At 44.1% G+C, this 25,495-nt stretch overlaps 1 protein-coding gene across 1 annotated transcript in view; it reads right to left on the bottom strand.

Annotated features, from left to right (window-relative positions):
- FBXL5 (F-box and leucine rich repeat protein 5) overlaps positions 1-25,495 on the bottom strand; it is a 266,441-nt gene that overhangs the window by 203,412 nt on the left and 37,534 nt on the right. Inside the window, exons 3-4 of the mRNA XM_085642397.1 lie at positions 16,264-16,359; positions 7,746-7,932 (exon numbers count right to left, since the gene is read on the bottom strand). Of these exons, the coding sequence (XP_085498523.1) occupies positions 7,746-7,932; positions 16,264-16,359 (283 nt within the window). The remainder of the gene's footprint in view (positions 1-7,745; positions 7,933-16,263; positions 16,360-25,495) is intronic.

The raw sequence follows: 25,495 nt of genomic DNA, 5'->3' as shown, positions 1-25,495 counted from the left end.
CTGAAATTCCAAAGTAAACATTTGATATCTCTGCACTGCATTTGGGGTCCTCTACTGTAACAGGTGATTGATCCACCCGCACAAAGTAACATTTTTATTAAGAGCAGTGGGGGGGGGATGCTGGGTGGTAGGACATTTATCGATCACCAGAAATTCTGGAACATTCTGCGACAGAAACAGGAGGAAAATCTTCAATTTTCACTAATGTTTTCAGTTTAGAGGGTATTCTGGGTGAGGAAGTAATGGAATCTGTGTAAGCAACACACTACTTTGGACTCCCTGGACCGTCTAGTTTTCAGAAATGTCCAGGGTGAGTAGCTTTTCCTGGCTGCCATCCGACACAGTGGCTAAATACTGTAAGGACAAATATCACCGGAAAGTTTGAAACTGCAAAACAAAATCTTGATATGTCCACTATGCATTTGGGGGCATTTCCAGCTGTCTATGATTAGTCAGACAACACAAGTTGGCCAGCGTTTTAATAAAGATGATTGTAGTCACACAGAATGTTAGAATATTTATCATCATTACCTATTAAATCTGAATCCATTTTGGCTTCCAAATGTAAGCCCAAGCGGAAGACGGAACACATTTTGTAAACTGCCCAAAGAATCATGCGATATTAAGGGTTACCCAAATTGAGGGTCGCACAAATAACCATTATTCCTAAAATCAGATTCTTGGGCACAATCTAATGCATAGCTTTCGTTGATGCTTTTCACTTTTTGAGGCAAAGTTTGGGGTGATATTTGGCGCTGCACCCACACACACAGTCTGGTAACTGGCGCACATAGCCTTAGTTGCAGCGCACAAAGACCTTACACTGCCGCACACAGAGGAAAAAAATTAGAGGGAAAATTGCTTATGAGAGCCAAGCTTGGCACTCCCAATACTGCAGACAGCACTATCTGAATCTGCGGCGGCCTCTGGTCTCTCTATGAATGCCCAGAAGTCACATATTATGCTGCTAGGGACATTGGCGAACCTTGATCCCACGGTACTCCAGAGTCTTTCACTGTCCTGGTGCCCAGAGGGGATCCGCGACTTGGGCATTAATATAGCTATGGGAAGACTGAGTTTTCTAGACCTAAATATAGTAAAGGTCCGGACGGGGTTACGCGCATCCATTCACCTTTGGAAAGACCTTCAACGGACGTTGATGGGGAAAATGGCTCTAGTCAAAATGGTAATATTGCCCTGGTGCCTCTACGTTATGCAGAGTTCGTTACATATGAGATCCCTCATCAAACCTTCACAAACTAGACAGTCTCATTGTGGAAACGTTTGGTCCAAAAAATTGAAGAGAATTAGCCTATGAATGCTGCAGCAGGCATGGGTTAGAGGAGGGATTGAACTCCCCAACTTAGAATATTACTATACGGCTGCAAACCTACAACACACAATCCACTGGTTTGATGAAGATGATAATTGGAAAAAGAGGTTGATGGGTCCTGTGGAGGACCAAAAAAGCCTGCCGGAACTGTTCATTTGGGGGCGTGTGTTCCCGACGCCTACCCACATTTGGTCAGACAAATGAGGCATATATGGGAGAGTGATTTTACGATAGCTCTCTGTAGAGCCCCATTTGCAGGAGACATGCCAATATGGGTGCTTAAGCTCTTGACAGATATGAAGAATACCAGGTCTATGAAAAAGTGAAAAAGTGGTGGGTGCGATGTTCTTGGGACTCTCTACCTAGGACGCCAATTTATAACCAGAAAAGACCAAATTGAATCATTCGACCCAGGCACACTTCAATATCTACAGTATAATAAAACATTGGCCACACCCAGAGAGTGATGACCTAACTTCCTCCAATAACAGACACTAGCCAGATTTCTGGATATGAGAGGACGCGCAAACGTATTACTCATATCTATAGGACTATACGTGAAGACGCTTTATCTAATACTCCAATGGCCCACACTAGATGGAAAGAGAGCCTAGGGGAGGATATCACCCAATGTGACTGGCAGACAATACACTAGGACACAGGCAGTTAGTTCAAATGCCAGATTTAAATTAATTCAATAACTTTGTTCATCAACTGTACCTTACTTCCAAGGTTTTCAAAAAAATCTACCCTACAAGAACTGATGAATGTCCTTGATGTAAAGCCCCTGCAGCTGACTTTATTCATATAGTTTGGTACTGTGTTAATATAGTGCCATACTGGAGAAACTCTTAAACAGGTCACAAATTGGGAACTGGAAGGTACCCCCCAGGAGATACTGCTGGGCTTACTCCCAGCTCCAGCCAAAAAGAAACGTAGTTGTAAATTCTTGACCCTTGTGCTAGTACTGGCTAGGCGTCGTATCACCATTAATGGCTAGATGCATGCCCACAGACTCAAGATGAATGGCTACGGGATATGCTTGAATGGGCCACAGCCAAAGAATCAGGATGAAACAAGTTAGACGAGATGAAAAATTAGAAGATGACCTGAGAGCATGGAGAAAGATGATGCTTGAATTATGCACTGATGAAAGTGAGTCAGTCTGCAAAGACCTAACCAAATGGCAAAAACTAACACCTTTAACTCCACACAGGGTAACCAAAGAGTAACAAAATATGTCAAGAGGAAAATGGGGCAATAAGATATAATAGGGATGGATTGTACCGTAAAGAGACACTGTCTTCATACGAGTTTCTGTACGCCTTCAATGTTACTAAAATGGTCTCTTACTATTTTTTACTTTTTGAACTTTCCACATGGGGATGGGGGGGGGGGTTTGGCACAGGAAATGTTTTCAATTAAGATTCAAATAAGAATATCGGTATATGGATGTACATTATGTGACAAGTTTGATCCTGATGATAAAAACAATCAAAATGGTTAAAAAAAAAATTCTTAATTCAACACCCCACACATCAAAACAGACATAGCAAGAGGGAAAACAAACCGGAAAATAAGGATCCCTGTGTGAGGAACACACCACACAGTGGAGGCAAGGTTGGCCCACAGGAACGGGCAGCACACTAAATGGAGCATGTACACTTCAAGCAAAGTAACAAAATCAGGATCCTAACCAAGGGGTTAGCATGCTCCAGGCAAGGCAACACCACTGAGCCTCACTTAGTTGAGTCAGCAGAACCAGGCATTTCACTAAGTGGAGTATGCATATGTTAAGTAACAATACAGACTGACATTTCATCTACTGGAGTAGGCAATCTAAGTACAAAGCAACCTTATTCAGACATTTCAACCAATGGAGTCTGTTATGTTAATGGAACTTGGTATAGTGGAACGACTAACCCCCGAAGGGATATCTCGGCGCTGGGCTGAACCAGGACAAGACAGCAACTCAGAATAGCCAGGTCTCCAGAAGTTCTTTTAAATCTATTGAAGTCTGAGCACGATCGAATATGAAGGGGAAGTTTGTTCCAGTGGTGAGGGGTAAGGTAGGAAACTACCGGCCACCATATCTTGATGTGTGAATGCAGCACGGCACAGCAGCAACTTATCCTTGAATCTAAGGTTTCTGCTAGGGCAGCAATGGGTAAACTTGTCCTGCAGGTAAGCTGGACCCTTGCCAACCAAAGATTAATGAATGATACAGAGATTTGAACAAGGATTGTTTCCTCACTGGAAGATTTAAGCGTAGAGCCGAAATGGTGCCTGGAGGAAGTTTACTAACTAGGTGCGTGGCAGTATTTTGAACGACCTGCAATTTAAAGAGGAGTGACTCATTGGCCGCTACCGACAAAGCATTCCCATAATCAAGGCAACTCATTATAAGAGCTTGAAAAGAGTTCTCCTTGATAACAGCGGAAGCCACTGAAATACTTTGAAGCAGGCACATGGTGCCAAAATAAGCACCACAGATAGACATAGCTTGTTATCTCATAGAAAGGTTTTGATCAACCAGGATGCCAAGTATGATTGTTCCATACAAGTAACAACAGTATAGGTTAATACATTGAGTGGAGCACACAAATTTCTCTTTAAAGCAACATTATAAACAAGCGGCACATTTAGTGGTGTAGACACTCTCCAAACCAACCAACAAAAGTTGCAAAAATACATCTTGCAACAAGACTCCATAAAAATGTACTTACAAACCATGATTCAACTGATCTATCAAATTACTCTTTCATAGCTTGCAACAATTCCTGAATACAGATGAACAAACTTGACAGGACTATACATCGTAATGCTTATTTAAAAGCAAGAGCTGAACTGGCTTAACAAGTCTGCCACATGAACCATAGATCCTAAACCAGTAACGCAATATTAGTATAACACAACGATTACCAAACTAACTTTGTGCGAAGGGACTGATACGGAAAAATTAGAGAATAATCATTTGCACAGCCAATAGGTTTCATCTGTGCGAGACCTATTGGTGTAGTCAATTTATTTTGTGCTTTTTTTTCTTTAGACTTGTTGCACATACATCGCTGACCGCGGCATAGAGCTTTTTTTTGTTTACTTTAAGCCATATTGCACAACAGCAGCGATGCGATGTTAATGGTTTATTTTTGTGGCAGGCAGTAGACTAGAAGAAGCATGGGCGGGAGAAGAGTAGGAGAAGCATGGGGGAAGGAGTTGGTGGAAGACTAGGAACGGAGGCAGGGCACAAAGAAACCGGAGCAGGAGAGGGGCAAGCAACACATGGGGGGTTGGGGAGGGAGGATGTGGCAAGACTACAGATGAAGGGAGGGAGTCAGGAAAAGCACGTGTGAGGGCGGACCGACTGCAGACAGATGCTGTGTTAGAGAGTGCATGTCTAAAAGTGGAAGGACACAGGCTGTAGACAGGTCCACGCTCCAAAGCAGGGACAGAAACTCGAAGCCCAGGAAGAAGCAGGAAGCTGCTGACCAATAAAAAGAGAGGAAACGAGAGTGACGTGAAAGCCAACCAATGGTTAGTTGTGGGCGGGCTTTAAGCCCCTTTTAAACGCTTTAGTGCCAAGGACGAGATGTTCTCATTTTCGGTACCATTGGAGCTGGCTGCACTGAGGACCAGACCATCTGGTCATTAGCACTTAAGTCGTTACATTTTACTCTACAAGATATTTAACCTAAAAATAACGGACAACAGGTTAACTCTCAATTATCAAATATGTACAGCAAAAGTAAGGAAAGAGGTGTTGTTACAAATCATCAAATAGCCAGCACACAATAGAGTAATATGAGAAGGCAAAATATTAATTGGGTGGATGGACGTCCATAACAAGTAATAGAGTTACTCATTTGTAAGGCCCAGTCAAAGGTTTCAGAAATTGAAACCAAAGCTCAGCCAAGAGTAGCTTTAGCACAGAGTGTTAACTTGGAGTTCCAAGACAGTTAAAAAGTTGAAAACATAAGAATCCCACTACAATGTACAAAAATGACAAATCCAATAAAAGGAACCGGAGATATGGTTTTTGAAATATTTAAATGAAAATAGTGCCAGAAACTACAAAAGGGCCAAAGGTAGTCAATGGTTGTGGTAAACAGGGCCCCAAGATCGATTTGAGGCAGACTGCAATGGAGCGCGGGTGAGATACACCAACGATGTTGGCACCACTAGGGCTCAATCTGCGAAGGGATTTTCCTGTTTTTCGGAAGAAAAACTTCTACACGGAGGACAAACCTGAAATTCAATTCACATTGTGGAATGTCCAGTCGGATAATTTGAGGTCGATCCCCGTGAAGCTCTGGAGAAAAAGTTTTGGAAAAAGTCCTCAAACTGTGGTGCCCCCACAACAAGAGCACACTTCCAAAGCCCACTACCTCAGGGGTAACCCTTAAGAGACTCTGTACTTTAAGACCCTAAAGATGTAAAGGCAGAGGGCAACAATAAAGTTAAGTCCTGGTCCACTGGGATTATTCATAGAAATAGCCTCTTTCGTTTTTTCATGTTGCTGAAGCAACCCAGGGGCTCAGCCTTATGATACATAGAGATCTTTCTGTCCTTGGATTTCAAGTGGAAGGGGATCCGACCTCCTCACGTCCTCCTCACAAGTCACAATTGCGACAGGTTCAACCCGCCTGGTATCTTTTTACACATCCAGAAGTGTCAGGCTACAATGGTAGGCCTGAAACCACTGTTTCCTTTGTCACACTAGTGGATGGTTAAATAAGTGCTGCAGTCAACAGGTGAAATGTAACTCTCCATGCCATGAGTGCAGGTTTTACACCACATACAATGGCCTTACATGAAAGTTAAATATGCCAATCAGGGACTAGTCGATCACTAAATGTTTTAGGTGCCAGAGCACATGCACTGAGCACTTGACAGCAGTGTCCCAGTGTGGAGTGTCTGCAATAAAATTCTGTATAAAATATGAAGGCGACCATGCAAAAAAGGGGCCGTTTCTATCAACACATTATCTGGCTAATGTTCCCAGTCACACAGAAATAAAAAAAGAAAGCTTAATGAAGTGCATCAACTCTACAAATATCGAAGCAAGCCGCTCAAGTAATTCTGAACACAAAGCACTTAAATTGGCCAAGGCCAAACATATAGGTTTGCCCGCCCCAGTCTTATACCGCATACTATGATCGCCTTCTAGGCAGAGCATGCCATACGTAGCCTCAGCCAACAAAAATAAATGAAAGACAAAAACCACAGTCATCTCAAATCTACTTTAGAGTGCAGGGACTGGTTGATCGATGTACGAATGGCAGCTTATCCATGTCAATCCCCAACTTCTCTCTTCAGAGGAAAGCTCAAAACTCAGAATCAGGGAATGAAACCCTTCCAAAAAAAGTTCACATTTTTATAAAAGGTGAAAAGCTAAGCTTTCAATATCCAAACGCTTGTCCACAGTGTACCACAGACCCACCAGACTGCAGAAAATGCATAAGACTCTAGGAGCAATCATCCGGAAGCACCGCAGAGAGCATGTTTAAGGCTGTGTGCACAGGGAAAACACGTACAACCAGTTCCCATCCTGCAAGCTGTACAGGATTCTTCCACAAACTCATGTACACTTACTGGGAATCCTGCATAGCTAGGTATACAAACATAGGATGCATACAAATTACCTTCTTTTATATCCTTACAAAGCCTCCACATGCAGAATTAAAAATTAACCCCATGTCAGGGAACATGTTTTTTTCTGGGCAGACTACTAGGCTACATTGCAGTGGCGCTCCTCAGAAGGCCAGGTGCGCTTGTAATATGACTATACTCTGATACTAATTGCTTCTGAGGCACACTGGTCCACCGTGGGCCAATCTCATCACAGTGCCTGAGAAGGTCTCTACACTACAAAGGCAGAGGCCCTCTTCCTGCAGCAACTTTTCTGCTAAAACATACAGCTTGTAGTTTGGCAAAACACTTTGAATACATTCCAAGTCGTCTCTCTCTATAACTCTGTAATGTGCTCTTCTCTGCTGGTGTGGAGGAACACACATCCTGCACCAGGTAAATGTAGGAACAAAGGAGCTAGATCTAACATTAATTTGGAAAGTGCATTATACAACGTTGGCAGTTTCTGGGAGTACAAACAACGGACTCAGATGACCTCATTCCTTGTTTACCCTCCTAACAAAACATAAGTGTACCTCCGTATGAAATCCACCAATACTTGCAATGATGTAGAAGAAAGGCTACATTCCTGGCTGACCAGGCAGACCAAACAACATTAAAAATATATTAAATAAAACTTACAATAGACAAAAAATTCAGCAGCTTTACAATGTATGATAATGCGCTTAAGAGTGGACAGTGCCTATTTATTTACAGACCTTTATATTGTAGGAAGCTTAAGAATTTCAGAATTACATTTCGGATGTACTTAGTAATGGCTCACCTTCATCTGTCTTCTCATCCACAGAATACTTAAAAACCTTCTGGAGTTCTTCAGCCTGATTCCAAAGACTAAGATTTTTAACCAGTTCTGCAGTATCCTTGCTCGAGCAATGTTGGGCGATTACTTTCTTTTTAATATCCTTTAATTCGTCGTAAGTAAAATATTCCATCAACATAGGTTGAAATACCTAAAATTGCAAAAATAAAACTACAAATTACTCATCAAAATATCAATAGCCAGGAGTCAGATTGAAATGGATTCTAAGTCAGGAGGGGAGGCTTCTTATTATGCTTACCTTTCTCTTTTATAACCACTCAGCAGCTTTACACCATAACAAAACCACAGGGGCTACATGTTGCAAGAGTCCCTAAGAAACATCCTCCAATCACAGGTCATCAATTCATGTATAACGGACTTCCCCCTTTCTCCACTATTCAGCAGCCAGATAATGAGGAGTTACCAATGTCTTAAGTTGTACTTCATCACGACCCGGTCTTAGGGAGAAAACTGTATTGGGTTGCAGCCTTCTTGTGGTTAACCGTGAGCACTTTGTGCATGGTGTACTTTGCATGCCCATAGAGGGCACTGCAACAACACACGCAGCCTTGCACACCCTACCGGCCAGCACTCCCTCCTTAAAGTTAAATAAGAGTTCAGAGGAGAAAAAATTAGCTCTAAGCGAGTTTTTCAAATGCTGCTTTCCCCTTTTAGTGATGCTTTTGGAATCCTCTTTACTCTGCTTCCCTTTGTGGGATTTTGGTTCTTGTTTGCCCTCTATATCCTCCTACTGTAACCAGGCTTGAGACTAGGGTGACTTATCCCTGACTATCAGGAGGGGGGCACTATAGTGTATTTTTTCCCCCTTGTTGGGATCCCCTGTGGCCCACTACTACAAGTTCAATTCAGTAATTGACCGGATCATAATGGTGAAGTCTCAAGATCACAACTTGTTTGTGGACATTTCGGCAGATCAATGATGGTAGCTTAGTGGAGAAGATAGATTCCTATTTGCAAAAGGCTATTTGTTATGTGCTGGAGGCCCTGGGAAGACCAATTATTTTGCTCGCCTGAACACATAGTACAAAACCCACAGCGAGAGAAGTCTCAGGGCATATGAAGCCCCTCAAACACCAGGGCATTAACAAGTCTCCTTGCAGGTTCCCCCCCAGAAGACTCCTGTGGATGCGTTTGAACCTCTTACACCGGATTCTTCAAGCACAGTTTTTTAAAAGTTTTTTTTCTCTCACTCCCTCAATCTCTACAAACCAGGACCTAGCAGACCCTGGGGCTAAACAGCCCAGACTAGATGATGAGACCCCTTGGAAAGGGAGGTTGGCGGGGGGGGGGGGGAGGGGGGGGGGGGAGGGGGGACTAAACACTTTCTGACATATTGGATACGGAGGTCATCTGGCATCCTTGATCTGCACACTGGACTCCACCCGACAAAATAGGCCAACGTGTGAGAAATACATTGCAAAAGCCTCTAGACAAAAAGGTAAGAGTTCATCTCAAAGCAGAGCGTCCTGTACATTTTCTGGATGGTAAAATGGCATTGGTAATATGGCAATGCTCATCGCCAAATTTGTGAAAGATCCCCAGAAAGGGATTGATAGATTTTTGAGTTCCTGCCAAGGCAATTTTTGGGCACCAAAGGCACTCCTGAAGATTTTGGTTATGGCCCAAGAGGTCAGAGATTGGCAATTTGCGGCCTGGGCGCAGAGGGTAATCTGTTTGCTAGGGAACACCAAATGTTCCCTGTCTATGCAGAAGCATCAATCTCTCTTAATAAAGATCGACCCCAGGTTATGGAAGATGACAAACTCGTAGGCTGACCCGATCACAAATGGAGGAGTCTTTGGAGATACTTTTATCAAAGAGCTTGGCAAAGGAGTTACCTGTTTCTCGAAACCATAGGGGGGAGGCGAGCTGGCTTTGTTTGTTCCGAAGTGGAAGCTCGATCTCAAGGGCACCTATTCCTCATCTTTTCTCCACACAGAAGAATTATCCAGCTCAGAAAGGAGGATAAGGATTAAGAATTGACAGCTATCCTGTTTGGCTTGTCATGGGCTCCTTGGGGCTATTTCAGGAGGATCTAAGGATTACGAGTTCACTCTTGGAGGTGCTGGGCTTCATCCTCAAGGATGAGAAGTCGGAGACCGTGCCATCTCTGAATATCACCCGTCTTCGCTTTGAAGTAGGATGATCTCCTTTAGGTTTCTGTCCTGACTGGCGTGCCTCTCAGCTTTGTGGATGGGGCAATCTTCCCCTGCCCTTTCCACAAGACAGAGCTTTAACATTTGAAAGCAACTTATCTCAGAAGTTGTCTTTCTTAAGTGAGGGAGGGGAAGTTCTCGCCCGGAGTGGCAGGGCAATCTTTGGGACCGCCCAGACCTCGTGACAGTCGGATGCCAGCCGTTCGGTCAGGGCTGCTCATTGTGGATAGGTAACCACAGGTGGAGAAGGATTAGAAAGAAATGGGAAAGCAGATCAATTGCCTGAGACTTTTGGCAGGGTCCTTTGTGATCCACTTCAAGACAAAGTTTAAAGTGTTCTGTTGAGTAGCCCTGAAAATGGAAAATGTGTCAGCAGTTCGATACCTCAATATGCTCAGAGGTGCAAATTTTTAGAGTGCTTGCAGAATTTTCCAAGGACTTCTGGCATTTCTTCCAAGACAAGAAGGTCTATATGGCAGAAAAGTACTTGCTGTGCATACAGAACCTAATGCTGAACTGGAATTCTCGGTTTCTCAAGGACTGGTTTCAGGTATTGATGGCCCTTGAGAGAAGGATGTATTTGCCTTGCATATGGATCATCAACACCAGAGGTTTTACTGCTGTTGAAGATTTCCCCTTCCTGAAGCCACACTTTAACTCATGACTGGTCCTCAACTCAGATTTATGCCTTTTCACCGTTCTCAATGATCATGAGCCTACCGGTAAGAAAACCAAAAGGCAGACGTGACCCAGTCAACGTCCTTGTGGAGCTCTCAATTATGGTTTCCGGTTCTACTGGAACCGTCTAAGGTTATTCTCTTTCTTCTCCCCCTCCATCCGAACATTCTAAAGGATCATCGTTGGCAGAATACTCTAACCGGTGCTGGAGGGCTCCCTGTTTTTCATGGCATGAAGGATTATTAGGCGTATTGGGAAATCACAGGACTTTTGCAACAAGCTTCATCCACAAGGCTTGGTCAGAGTCCACCATCAAATAGTACACCTCACCTTGGAGATGATGGTCAAGTTAGTTTTAGGAAAACAGTGTGAATCGCATCAGGCAGATGTTGTCCACGTCCTGATTTTTGTGTTGAAGCTGGCCAGCGAAGGCTCGGCCTATCAAACCATCAATGTTTGGAAGTCTGAGGTGTCTGTTTGTCACATCCCTCTTAACGGTGTACCGGCAGGGGAACAAGTGCTAGTACAAAAGATACATTGGGCTATTAGGCTGCCTTGTCCTCCCGAACCAAGGTACTTTCAGTTATGGAAAGTTAAACAGAATTCCCAATCTCTTGGGAGTCTTGGCAAGATAACCAATACATTTCTAGGAAGAACTATAGGCAAAGTTGTCCATGCTGTTGCGTTTGATATCTTGCAAACAGGTATCTGATATGAAAGCAATGAATTAGTCTGCTAAAGCATTTACTCCAGATGGCGTTGCTTTTACAATCTCAAGATGAACTAAAGCAAACATCAGAGTGGTATCCTTTCAAGCCTTTCCGGATAATCAAACATTGTGTGTGCAGGTTCTTAAGGCCATTAAATGGTATGAATGAGGAGTTCAAGCATCCAGGTACAAAACGGGTTCCTAGCTCTATCAAGGAGAAGTTTTTTCCTGTATTTGCTTCAATTATTGCCAGGTGGGTCAGATGGCGTATGTCGGAGAAAGGCATGGATATTGTACTGTTTGGGGCTTCGTTGTTCAGGCCAGCCAGGGCATTTAAGGCTTTTTCCCTTGGGGGCCACCTGGAGGACATTTTGCTGACGGCAGACTGGTCTAATACAATTTAACTTTAACCCAGTGGTGGTGATAGCATCACATGTGGTCAGTAAGCTTCAAACTAGCATAATCTGAAACCTCTAGCCTGAAAAAGAATATAAAATGTTCTAGCTATTGTGACGAAACGTTTCAATTCTATTAAGCACACGGAGGCTTGAGGATTATGCCATCCGGTTCCACATAGAGGATGATGGGCCCCACCCACTATAGGGGCCCCACCCACTATAGGATTTCACTCTCCATCGGACAGAAGTATGAAGTTATTTTTTTAACTTTCCTGGCGGTCATATTTTAATTGTGAAATTATGCTTTGGCCATATTGGTTTTCTAGATATAAGAATTTTTCTTTAGGAAAGTTATATGTGCACAATGACTGGTTCTAATCTTCATTTTTAGGTCTCTCCTAGCAACACAGCGCATGCGCTGCTCGCCCTGGCGAGATCTATTGTTGTCGGTTTAGTGGGCGTAGGGGGACAGGACATGTGCACGCGGCCAGAAGATAGGGCATGTGCAGGCCTACAGCTGAAGAAGTTAGCATAAAAGACAGCAGGCGTGCGAGGACAGGAGATGTGCACGCACGTACAGCTCAGCTGCTCGCTCCCTACCTCTCTCTCTAGCTCCATCTCTCTCTCTCCCTCTCTCCCTCTCTGCGCGCACACTGCACGCACGCGGTTTGCCTGCTCGCAGTTGCCTTGTTAGCACTGGTAGGTGAAAGTAATGTCTTGCATGGGTCAGTGAGGGCAAAAGCCTATACGCAACTGTTGATGCACATGTGGCAGTAACTTGGGCTTTACACAGACTGGCGTTTAATTCCGCAAACCAGACAAGTGATGTAAGTTACTACTGTTTAATCGAACGATGCTCCGTTTACCGACCCGGAAAGCATGGAGGATAAATGTGCGGGTGCACTCATTTTCAGTAAAGAAAAATACGTGTCACCCCTCCCGCGTCTGCCTGCCACAAAGCAGCCCTAGCTCCTGCCTGGAAGCATTGCCGCGGCGAAGCGCTGTATCAGCCAGGTAGGAAGCGGGCAGCCGCTGAGCCCAGCCAGTGAAACACAACACTGCAGCTCCCAGCTAGCGCGCCCGGCGGCCCACAGGCTCAGGGAGCAGGAGAGCGAGCTGCCAGTACTGATGTCTGTGTGTGTGAGGGGGGAGGGCAGGAGCACTGGAGAGGGGCGCTCTGCTGCCACCGGTGTGTGTGGGAATAAAGGAAGGGGCAGCCAGGCTTGAGTTCAGTGGCAGAAGTGTGTGTGCGTGTGTGCGCGTTTGTGTGTGTGTGTGTGTGTGTGTGTGTGTGTCTCAGCGGTGGAGAGGGAGAGACAGGGTGTGTGTGAAGCAAGATGGGCGCTCTGCCGCCACCGGTGTGTGTGGGAATAAAGGAAGTGGCAGCGAAGGCTGGAGTACAGTGGCAGAACTGGTGTGTGGAGTGGGGCAGGCAGCGGTGGAGCGAGTGTGCGAGCGTGTGTTGCTGAAATGCAGTACAAAGCGGTGTGCGTGCAGGAGAAGAGCGTCATAACTCCTGTGTAGAGTGCAAAATGAGGCAAAAAGGGAACTGAAGAGGGACGCTGCCAGGACAGGTGTCTGGAGGGTTGAAGAGGCACATGGAGTGTAGGGTTATAGTGCGACAAAGTGTGTGTCTGTAAGTGGGTAGGGAGGGAGGGAAAATAATAGGGACACGCTGACAGGGCTAGGGTGTGCGTGTGTTGAGGCAGGGAGTGCAGTGGTGCAAAAGAAGGACTTTTCGCCAGTAACTGTGCGTGTGTATGTTTGTGTGGCACACTTTAATAACTCGCGTGTGGTAAGGGGCACACTGCCAGAACTGGCATCACTGCCAGGGTTGCCGACTTTGGCACTGGAGAGCCATATGCGCATCTCCGCGTAAACTCAACATCCTTTGATTCTGGGCAAATCACTTAATCTCCCTGTGCCTGCAAAACATAAATGTGTCCTTGTGTACTGTAGCTGGTGCCCATGTGACGCGCTCCAATGCCTTCGAGTCGAGTTCATGCTATATAAAACTGCAAAAAGAGGGGGGGGGGGGGGTGTCTGTGTGTGTCTGTGTGTGTGTGTGTCTGCGTGTGCGTGTCTGCGTGTGCGGGTGCGGGTGTGCGTGTGTGTAGGGGCCTGAGAACTTTAAAAGTAATAGGCCCATACATTGTCACAAGTCGTGTGTGGGCATGGAGGAGGGGCGGAAGCGGTTTAGCATAACAGAGGGGAGCACTGCCAGAACACCCGAACTATGAGATGAGTGTACAAGGAGCGCATTATGAGTAAAACTGGCACCGTACTTCCCCCATCCACCACCTCCAGAAATCATGTGTGAGAAGAGGACTACGCTGAATGGGAAAGAGATATCAGTTGCAGTGGTAAGGGGCATGCCCTTAAAACGTGTGCAGGTGTTGTTGAGGGACGTACAACCCAGAGCGCAAAAGAGGGGCACTTTCCTAGAACTGTAGAAGAGGTGGGCACGAAGCCCAGGCTATATAAATACAATTACAATAAGAGGCAGCTTATTGCAGAGGAAGGCATTGAACCAGGAGGGAGAGATTGCAGGTAGTTTTAGATATGTATTTATTTAATGTATTTATTTTTGTTATTTTGGTTTACTAGGTTTTTTTTGCATAACGCTATTACCCGAAGTGATGCTATAGTGCTTTGCACATGACATGTCTGGAGAGAGGAGAAGTATATTTACATCAAGAAACAAGTTACAAGAGTTGTCTAAAACAGATTCATTGTATTTGTTTGACAAGCTGGAATTAATTACCATAATATGTATACAATGAGTTTTACAGTGTGGGCCCTGCATACAAAGAGCGAGCTGGGGGAAAACAGATTTAAATTTAGGTTGTTTATAGCTGGACTAGCAGCAGAAGATTTTTTATCCGGCCTTCAAAAGATGTAAAGGGCGGTGCTAGTAATGGGAAAATTGAAGTGCAGGTACTTATCTGTACCAGAGTACCTGCTTGTTTCTGAGAAGTGCCGGTACTCTCCAATTAAAAGTATTACGTCTGTCTTGAGAAGTGCCGGTACTCACCCTCTCAAAATAAAACAAGCATTGGAATAGCCAATAGGTCTCGCCTTTGGGGCCTTATAAGTGTTTAGAGAGAGCGCTATTGGCTTTGTTAACGTTTTTAATGTGTGTTGCAGAGCATTGTGAATGTTGCGCAACATGTTTCATAGTTATAAGTAATAATTTAAAAAGTGTTATAACCATTTGTCAATTTATATATAACCTAGAAAACATTATATACAACTGAAGTATCCTAATAAAACCCAGAATAACACCAAAAATGTGTTTTAGCTTTACGCTGGCAGCAGTCAGATGCGCGCTCCTGTCCAGAGGTTAAAGGGGCTGCGGAATACGGACATTCCTCAGCCCTCCGCTTCACAGGAGACTCTGCGGGGCTCTCCTGGGCCAATTACCACCTCCAGGAGGGACTCACGGTTGTTAGGCGCAAGGTTCTTAACCCCTTCAGTGCCCGCCCCTTTCCCCGCCCTGTGCCGGCCGTTGTATTAGCGGGCGGGGTCTATGACGAGCTGGACTCGTCATGGGCACAGCGCCACCGCGGCCCATGACGAGTCCAGCTCGTCATGGGCACTGAAGGGGTTAAAGGCCACATAGCTTCTATAAACTCGGGGGAAAGATAACCCTAGCAGTTTATAACCAAGAAGCCAACAGCCCCATCTCTGTTGTCAATACACAGAGTAAAATGCTTTTTTGTGCAGCCTCTTGTGGTATTTTCTTAAAGCAAATGAAAAATAACATCCCATTTATTCATTGTAAAGTTTTTGCTGCAGTGCTATAGACCTTGGATGAGTGACAGTGCACTTTGAAACAAACATTAAAAATGCAATAGGTCTTGCCTTTCATTACGTTAAAGCCATTTGCTTTGCTATACAATACCATTAGCAAAGCAAATGGCTTTAACTTAAAGGCGAGACCTATTGTATTTTCAATGCTTGTTTTTTTTTTGTCAGGGGCTACCAAAACCAATAATTGTAAAGAGAGAGACTGGATTGTTCAGCTTTTCTGCACGAAGAAAGAGGACATGCCAATTTAATGCGGTTCCATGGACATTAGACCATCAAACAGATAAATCAGATGACAGCAAAGTATTGTCAAAAGCTCATGGGACACGCTTGGGTACCAGTATATTAGTCCAGCAACCAGTTAGCTAAATTGCAACATCTCAGTTTCACTTCCCTTCAGGCTCTTGCAGTAGAGAAAGCAGGTGCTAAAACAAGTATCTGTAAGTCAAATTACTACAAATGAAATAAAGTGTCATACCCTTTCAGAATGACTAGAAGGAATCACCAGAAAAGGCCCTGATAGTCTAGTAATAAGCTAGCCACTGCAGAAATACTTCTAACTAGAATCTAGAATACAAGATATAGGACTGAGTATCTATTTAATAGAATATCGAGTAACCTGTTTCAAGCGCAGCAGAAACCTTTCAAAAATATTCACAAATAAATCGAATGAGTGATAAAATAATAAAATTGGACAACATTTTACTCACCTCCTCCTCTTCCTTCATATGAGGAAGGAAATCTCTTGTAAATGCTTCCAGCCTCTCTTTCAACTGTTTAGCATAGTTCAACTGCTCATATTCATTCTGCGGGAAAAATTTGACTATTAAAATCTCCCCATAGTGCTCAGAGGTTATACTACTACCTCTTGATGTGGTACAATATTGGTAATCACATTTCTTTCAAATCAAAATCAACAATTTCAAATGAGAATCTACAGGGGTGCAATTTAGGGCATGGCACTCGCTTAACCAAGGTACAGGGATTTTTAGGTAACATCTGACAACGCATGAGTTAGCACATGCTCTCTTGCTTGCAAGACTTAACACCCTTCCATTACTTACCATTCATTGGCTTCATTGTCACTCTTCTTTGCTGCCTCCTAATTGGGCAGTGGGTACCACCTTCACTTTCTCTTTTTTCATCCAGAGCTTGGACCAAGGACTGATTTGTGATTCGGGTACTATTTTCTTTATTTACTTCTTTTCCTCCCATCTCCAACCTAGTCTATGATGTTTCTTCTTCCCCTCCTACTGGAGTACTTCTTTCCATACCACCCTACACTCCGTGGTGCACCCCAAGACAAGATGAATTTGAACTATAGGGACATGGTGTGTACATTTTACTCAAGCCTGAAGACCCGCAAGAGGCTTCACGACTATTAGATATTTTTAGGAGGCGTTTTATATAGGGCAAACTAGACCCGACGATATCAGAGCGTTTTACATGAGCACCAGTTGTGTTACAGACAGACACATTCATTTATGTTAAGCACGGGGAGATTAAGTGATTTGCACAGGATGTTCAGTGTACCTCCGGAGACTAACCCGGTTTACCCGCTCCAAGGTTGACCGAACAAGCCGTTTGCCACATCGTCCTGTAATCACTGTGAGTTGCATGCACTGCCAATGTTTGTGTGTTCCTCGCGGCACATTTGTACTGTTTAGTTTTATTAGAGAAATTCCAAAGTGCAGTAATGAATTTTAGTGCATCGTGATGCAATTTACTGAACATGCATTGCCACTGAAATGTTTACATGCCCCTTTGTTATGTTTTTTGGGGGCTTTTACATAACTCCTCTGTAAGGAAATGGCTCTATTTCCATGATCACAACAAAGTTTTGGACTGATCCTGCTGGGTTTTTGCTGGTTTAATGCTAATTAGACCTCACTGCCAGTGCTCTGACCCATAAACGTGTAATGTTAGTTAGGCTTATACCCAAACTGGCATGACTTTACTTACTTATAAGACCCCAGGATATGGTACCAGCGTCTGTAAGATAAAGTGTCCCACCAGGGCTGCAGGACGTACTGTTAAAAGCAAAACGACAATCGTGAACCTCGCCTGCGCCATCTTGTCTGGTGGAAATTTCTATGTGCACATAAGCTACAGTCATTTTAATCTATCACAGCCATTTTGTATGTATGTATGTATGTATGTATGTATGTATGTATGTATGTATGTATGGATGTATGTGGTATTTGTAAGGCGCATAAATCACCCTTGGGTTTCATAGCGCCAGCAGATACTCAGATTGGAGGACAGGAGGTCAGACGGCACTAGAATAGCCAGGTTTTTAGGTTTCTTTGGAACTTCTGGTGGTTAAGTTCTAGCCTAATAGATAAGGGTAGAGTGTTCCAGGTTTCTGGGGCTATTTTAGAGAAGGATCTGTAACCGTTTTTAACGGTGTGTACTTTGGGAACGGTGAGGAGGTGCCTGCTAGTGGATCCGAGTGTTATAGTGGGCCGGTAGTCTGTCAGCTTTTTGGCTAGGTATATTGGACCTTTGCCGTTTAGAGTTTTGTGGACCAGGCAGCAAAGTTTAAACTTAATGCGCTTTTTTATGGGAAGCCAGTGTAGCGACCTTAGACAGGGGGCAGAGGGAGTACAGGAGGAAAGATCGAGAGCCATCCTGGCCGCAGTGTTTTGCAGGATCTGGAGTTTATTCAGGAGGGTTTCATTTATGGAGGCGAAAAGTGCATTGCCAAAGTCCAGGCGGCTTATGATTAGTCCCTGGACTAGGGGCAGACGGGAGGGAAGGGGAATCCATTTGAAGATTTTCTTAAGATTGCGCATGAGTCCTAAACTGGTGCGTGCCATGTTGTTAATGTGTTCGGCCATGGAAAGTTTGTTATCCAACATTATCCCTAGGTTTCGGGCTGCCGATTTGGGTGGGGGACAGGGTCCTTAAGCCGTCGGCCACCATTCATCTGTCCAGTGTTTGTGTGCGTTTCCAAAGAGCAGTATCTCCGTTTTGCCTGCATTGAGTAACAGATAATTGTCATCCAGTCTTTTACTGCGAGCATACATTGTAGGAAACTCAATTTGATGTTGGTGGAATCAGGTCCTAGGGTGATTAGGATTTGTGTGTCGTCTGCATAAGACACGGTTTCAAAGCTGTGTGCTTTAATTATTTTTGCCAGAGGGGATACATACAGGTTAAAAAGCGTAGGGCTTAGTATGGATCTCTGGGGGACACCCTTATCGATTTCCTGAGATTTGGAGGAGAATTTTCCAATGTGGACTTTAGAGACGCGTCCAGTCAGGTAATTTTTAATCCATAGTAGAGCTGGGCCTTCGACACCAACCTCAGCCAGACGTTTTAGGAGAATGTTATGTGAGATGGTGTCGAAGGCAGCATACAAATCAAGTAGAATCAGGATAGCGGATTGTTTCGAATCAAGGGCCAGTCTTATGTTGTCCACCATTTCAAGTAGGGCTGTTTCAGTGCTGTGAAACGCTCTAAATCCTGATTGAGAAGGATCTAACAGCTTATTGTCTTCTAGAGGTTTATAAAGTTGGGTGTTTATCAGAGATTCCAAGACCTTACCAAACAACGGGAGGAGAGAGATTGGGCAATAGTTTAAAGGTTGTTTTGGGTCGGCAGAGGGTTTTTTCAAAATAGGTCTGATGATGGCTTCTCTCCAGTGTGTGGGTACCATAGAGTGGGATAGTGAAAGATTAAGGGTTCTGGTCAGGTCGGGGATAAAGACTGACGCAATTTTGGATAGGATTTGGGACGATGCCGGGTCGGCTGGGGAGCCTGATTTAATTCTATTTATTGTGAAGGTTACTTCGTCTTCGGTGAATGTATGGAATTCCTTCAAAACAGTGGTATGAGCGGATAGAGTTGTATTGGTTGTCTGCTCAGATAATACATCAGTGTCAGTAGGTTGAGGGAATGATTTATGAATGTCGTTGATTTTATTATAGAAAAAGGAAGAAAGGGTGTTGACCCACTCTTGGGACGTAGCTGTGGTCGGCTGGCAGGAAGGCGAGTTTGAGAATTCCTGAACTATTTTATAAAGTTCTCTGTGAGAGTTCGCGGCCTGGTCGGTCCTGTTTCCCAGATAAACTTTTTTGGCTATGGCTATATCATTCATGTATTGACGGTGAGATTTTTTGTATTGTAGTATATCGGTTGAGTTTTTGGTGTGTCGCCATTTGTGTTCATCTGCCCTGACGGCCAGTTTGGTTGTCTTTAGTTCTGGGGTGAACCAAGGGGAGAGTTTGATAGGACATCGACTAAGATTGCTAGGGGCAATGGTGTCTAAGGTTGTGGTAATAGCTAGGTCTAAGTCATTCCCTGCCTGGTTCAGGTCAGTGAGTGAATTGATGGGGGGTGGGGGGGGGAGTGAGGGGGAAAAATGTGTAGAAAAGGATTCCAGGCTGATCTTATTCCAAGGTCTGCTCAAACTAAGATCCTTCCTAGGTTGGAGTAGAGTTGAGTTGATGTGGAACTTGATTGTATAGTGATCAGACCATAGGACTGGTGAAAGCTGACCAATCTCTACTTTATGTGAATTTGTAAATAGGAGATCAAGGGTGTGACCTGCGGTATGGGTGGGGCCGACCACCAGTTGATTTAGGCCTAGCGCATTCATGCTCGTGATAAGGTCACTGGTGTGGGGGTCCTGTAGTAATTCAGCGTGGTAATTAAAGTCCCATAATAAGAAAAAGTTATCCGAGGACAGAGCATGTGATGCAATAGTTTCGGTGAGCTTATTGACGAAACTAGTTTTAGTTCTGGGGGGCCTATAGAGGAGGGCGCCTTTCCAAGACTCATTACTCCCCAGTGTTATTGAAAAGGTGCAAATTTCACCCCAGTCTGCTAGATGTGTGTCAATAAGATGTAATTTAATGTTAGACCTATGGGCAATAGCAATTCCTCCACCTCTTCTGTCAGTCCTGTCCAATCATGTTATTTTACAGTCCAGGGGGAGGGCTACTGCAATGTCAGGTAATGATGAGTCTAGAAGCCAGGTTTCTGTGATAAAAAATAGATCTGGTTTATCTAAATCTAATAGCGACCAGATTTCTAGCGAGTGCTTAGGGAGGGACCGAGCATTGCAGTACAAGCATGTTAGAAGCTTGGATGTTGGAGGGGCGTACTCACTTTCGGGGTGTTTAGTACTGCTAAACGCTTTCGTTTGATACCGGCTTAGGAAGGGGGGCTGAGCTGAGAAGCTGTCAATGGAGGGGACAGGTGAATTAACTGGTGAACTGAGGGCTGTGCGACCTGTGTTCAAGGAGTGGAGCTCCTGGCACGAGTACTTGAGAATAGCCATTAGTGGTATGAAGATGGAGGTATGGAGGGTTCAGGGCGCAAACGGACAGCGTGCCTGGCGTCTGGCGACGATCGGGCGTGGACGGGCTTGCCTTTGGCACGCCGCTGCGCCCGTCCGCTCTGCACAATCGCTTTGAAGCCGGGAGTGGGCGGGACCACATCAGCAGTGTGTGGGGCGCTGACCTTGCGTTTCACACAGGAAGTGAGTATATTGAGAAATGGGTGTTTTGCCCCTCCACACAATCGGCACAAGCCGTGACGGACCAGGGGGACACCAGCGATTCGGGTGAGCAGCAGGAGTCAATACAAACAGTGATATATTTTAAAAACACATAAAAGGTTTTACTTAAAATACTCTGACAGAGTCAGTGCTGCCTGACCTTCGCAATCTGGGAGGTTCTGTATCGGGTGCAATTTGTACTCTGTTGGCCGCCTTTGTTTCACCCTGCCCTTACTAGCATCCCTCTGACCCTCTGACCAACCTGGTATGTGCTGGGGGCTAGAAACTCTATTGCCGCAACAAACCTCAGCGCCACTTGCTGCCACCAACTCGTTTTTCCTCTCATCTCTGTTTACAGGCAAACCTTTGGACACTCACTACACCCTCACTACACCTAGTTACACAAACAGGTTCCAAACACCAAAAAGACTCTTGCAACATGATTTATTGCACTGCAAACAGCAAGACTTGATTTTACCAACAATGGGACCTGTTTTTATCAACAGAACGGACTCTTAGATCTGGCCGGTCTCACATGTTTTAGACCCTGAAGCAAGGTCCAGCTGCAAAATAAGATTGTCTGTTTGACCTGGGTGGGAAGAGAAATACTGTTGGGCTTGTGTGACAACCTGCCCGGGGCGGGGACTTCAAGCTTGTGTAACCATGTTGATGAAACAAATGCATTGTGTCAAACCTGTATAAAAGGAAAAGCCATAGGAGTTATCAGGAGAACACCTTCCTCAGACATCCCGGTGTCTGCAGTTGACGTGATCTCCTCATGAGAAATAAACCTTTTTCTTGTCTTCCAGTTTCCAGTGCTTGCCTCATTATTTTGATAGCGAACCCAAAGTGAATTAGAGGTGGAACCCTGCACCAGGCAGCATTGAGGGTCTTAGAAGACTCGCTGTCTTTCACAGTATGGTTCCACACTGGGTGTGACAAAGTGAAAACATGTCACCCAGCTTTCAACCACATAATGGCAGATCAGTTTTAAATCGCAAACTTATGAAAGTTATGAAAAACGCCTCACATACCATTCCGTAGTACTGTGTTGTGCCAAACAAAATAATTTCCATAGAATTAAATCAATTTTAGAGATTAGCAGGCTTGGCACGTTTTTTTTTTTATTTTCTTGTTTTTGTCTCAACTGTGCTGGCTTCATGCCGCCACAGCTCTGGGTGTTGTTTTATTTGAATATTTGCCGCCACCACCCCACTCAACTACTCTGTTCCACCCTCTTTACCTGTCGCAACTCTGGGGTTTGTCTTCTTAATCTTTACAGCCTCCACCCAGCTTCTCCCTTGTCCCCCTGCTCCCCACTTGCTGCCGCCATTCAGCATCATCCATTTTCCAAGCTACAAGGTTGTCCCCGATCGGAATACTTTTGAGTGGAGTCTTCCCTGAAGCCAACAGGCATCTCAATTGTGCTGGCTTTCAGCAAAAAGATTACTTCTATATTGTACTTTTTTTATGGGTGAGCCTAGGCAGCGCTTGCGCCGTTTTTTCGAGACATGTTACATATTGTATATACTTTGTAGGCTTAGAGCCCGCCCATTGCCTTTCTATTTGCTACATTGACTGTCCTTCAAAAACGCATGCTTGCCAGTGGTTATTCTGTCATTTGTGTCCCTCCCTGTTGTCATTTGTTTCCTCCCACAGAGCAGCACCTAACTACTGGTGTCTTTCCAATTTGGTGCGTATATGTTTATGTCTGGAACTATTGTTTTTTCTTTCTTACCTCTCGTCTTTGTTGAAGCTTCCCTTTTGGCGGGGTTACTTGGTTCAGTTAAAGGCATCGTGAATCTCCTTTGAGGTGCACGTCGCTGCTTGCTTTTTATTGCATAGTTCATATAATCTCCCTGAGCCGTTCCACCGTCCCCACCACCACTGCCTGTCCGTCGCTGCTGGTTATTTGCATTAGTTAGCACCCAGTAGAATGGAATGTACCATAATATCCAGAAAATCTGGATTTTTTTTCAAGTGATAATCACTTTAATGCTGCAAAGTGGCTGCTTCTTTCCTTCTCCTCAAAACTAATGACAGAAAAATGTCATTTAGTACACATCCTATGGCTCAATGTGTTTTTCCAGTGTTACAAAGCAACTCTCCTGTTTACTGAAGTGTATTGTACTGTAGTAATTTATTCGCCCCCACCTTTTTTCTCGTGAATTTGACACGTCCTATAGCTTCTCTAGGACAGGATAGGTCTGCCCGTCCAGGGGTCGGGGAAGGAGAGGATCTTCCTTGTGGCAGCTTAAAGGCATCGTGAATATCCTTTGCAGGGCTCGTCACTGCTTGCTTTCTTTTGGCCTTTCCGTACCCCCATTATTTATGATGTCCCACGAATCGCTCTTATCAGCGTTTCTAAATGTACGGCCCCTCGGTTCCATTCAGAGTCTCTGTGCTGACACGTTCACTGAGTGGGAGCGGTTTATTGCAGCATTCGTCCATCCCACCTCCTCCTAGGTCGCCGCATGCCTGTTCTTTGTTGTCTGCTCATGTTTGCAGTGTGTTCGTCAGCTTGTGCTCCACACCCGCTATTTTTCACAGCAGCACATATTTTTTAAAAGCACTATGACACGACGCCTCGTCTGGGGTCGTAAGTGCTATGTAATTGCAATTACAATACAGTCACACTTGACCGCATCATAGCACTTTATTTACTTAACGCATGTCTAAAACATATTTGACAATAATTAGTATTTACGAGTTGCAGGGTGATGTATCTTTACTTAAAGAAGCTTGCTTTGTTGACAGGTCAGTTTTTGCAAACTTATATAGCACAAACTCGACCAAGGTAATTGGAGGACTTAACTTAGTTACATTACAAAAGGTCCAGGGATGTGGAATTCCTATAGCCCGACGCCCGGGACATATTGTTTGGGGTCAAGGGCAACAAGTTTTAATGTCTATTTTGTCCTTGGGAAAAGTAGGCCCAACCCCCTACAGCACAAACCCTTTAGCTGCCAGTTTACAATACCACATTATGGATCAAGGAAGAGCATTGTCTAAAGTTAAGGTAATATGTGTGTCCATGTGTTAACACTGTTCAAACTTGTAGTTATGGTTCATTAATGCAAAGCCTTTATTATTAGGGTGAGCACTAAAATTAAATGTCAGCTCTGCCTGCACTACTGACGGTGGTTCCAGTATAAACGTGTACACACGTTTTCAAAGTTTAGTAATATGAGCCCATGTATAATGCTCCCAGAATGCTCTCTGATTATATGCAAATATTTGCAGAAGCTTGAAAGCAACCGTGATGATTCTTTGCTTTCAAAATAAAATGTTCACAAAAAAATGCAAGCAGGAAAAAAATATATTGCTAAACTACTGTAAGATTTTAGGTACCTTATCTTTGCAGCATTATTTAGTCACATGTTGATGTATGCTTGTATTTCCCAAAAATATTCATAATGGAAAATCAGTGTAACCAGTTAAAATATGATTGTGGGAAACAAAAATAAACAAGCATTGGCAAAGCCAGTAGGTCTGAAATTGGTGGTCAGGCTTTTGGTTTTGTCAATGCGTGACTTATTTAGGCATTGGTTTTTGTAAAACAATATCTGTGTGGGAGCTGCAGGGCTCTCGCCATTCTAACAAGCATTGGCAAAAGCAAAAAACAGTTTTTGGTCTCAAAAAGCACATTGCCACAGCACTTCCAGGCTCTGAACAAAAGTACTTTGTGTGCCAATATGCTGCTTGTAATAGAGCAGAATACTGTCACTCACAGTGAAGCCAGATGATAGACCGAAAGAAGGAGAGAGAGAGAGACATAATTTTACTAAACACAAAAGGTCATGGTTAACCCCAGGCCTAATTAGAGGCCCAATTTTTAAAGAAAGTCTCAAAAGTGCATCCATGGTATATATCCATGCATTAAGTGCATATATACAGTCTCCGTGAATTCACAAGAATTTACAGAAGTAGGCCAAGAAATAGTACTGTAATATTTGTGAACTGCATTTTAGCATGAGCAAATGTGCTTGTGTAGATTTGCTCATGTGAAAATCTGAATGATTCAAGTTCACTTTTCCTCCAACCACTTTTTTCCCAACCCTGAAGAAGTTTAACGTCTGCCACTGCCAGGAGTACATTTCCAACCTTTTTCAGTATGGGAAAAGATTAAAAAAGAGTTGGTGAAAACCCTTAAAACATGCAAATTAGTAGGTTTGCACAGACTCCTTCCAACTTTTGAACAATTGCTTACCACTACCTTCAGCTCCAGTATGTAGACCTGCAGAAATGTAGCAACATAAGGGAATTTCTAGTATTCAAACCCTACTATGGTACAAGCCCTGGCCTAATTAGAGAGGCTTTATCAGAACTCTTGCTTAATGAGATTGCTGCCGTAATTTGTCGCCACATTACTTGGCACAAAAGGGACAAGTGGATTTTGTTTCAGGACAAGTAGATTTATGAAGCAAACTGCCCCA

This window comes from Triturus cristatus, chromosome 2_2 (genome assembly GCF_964204655.1).
Source record: "Triturus cristatus chromosome 2_2, aTriCri1.1, whole genome shotgun sequence".
Taxonomy (NCBI): Eukaryota; Metazoa; Chordata; class Amphibia; order Caudata; family Salamandridae; genus Triturus; species Triturus cristatus.
This window is presented reverse-complemented; position numbering and strand designations above follow the sequence as displayed.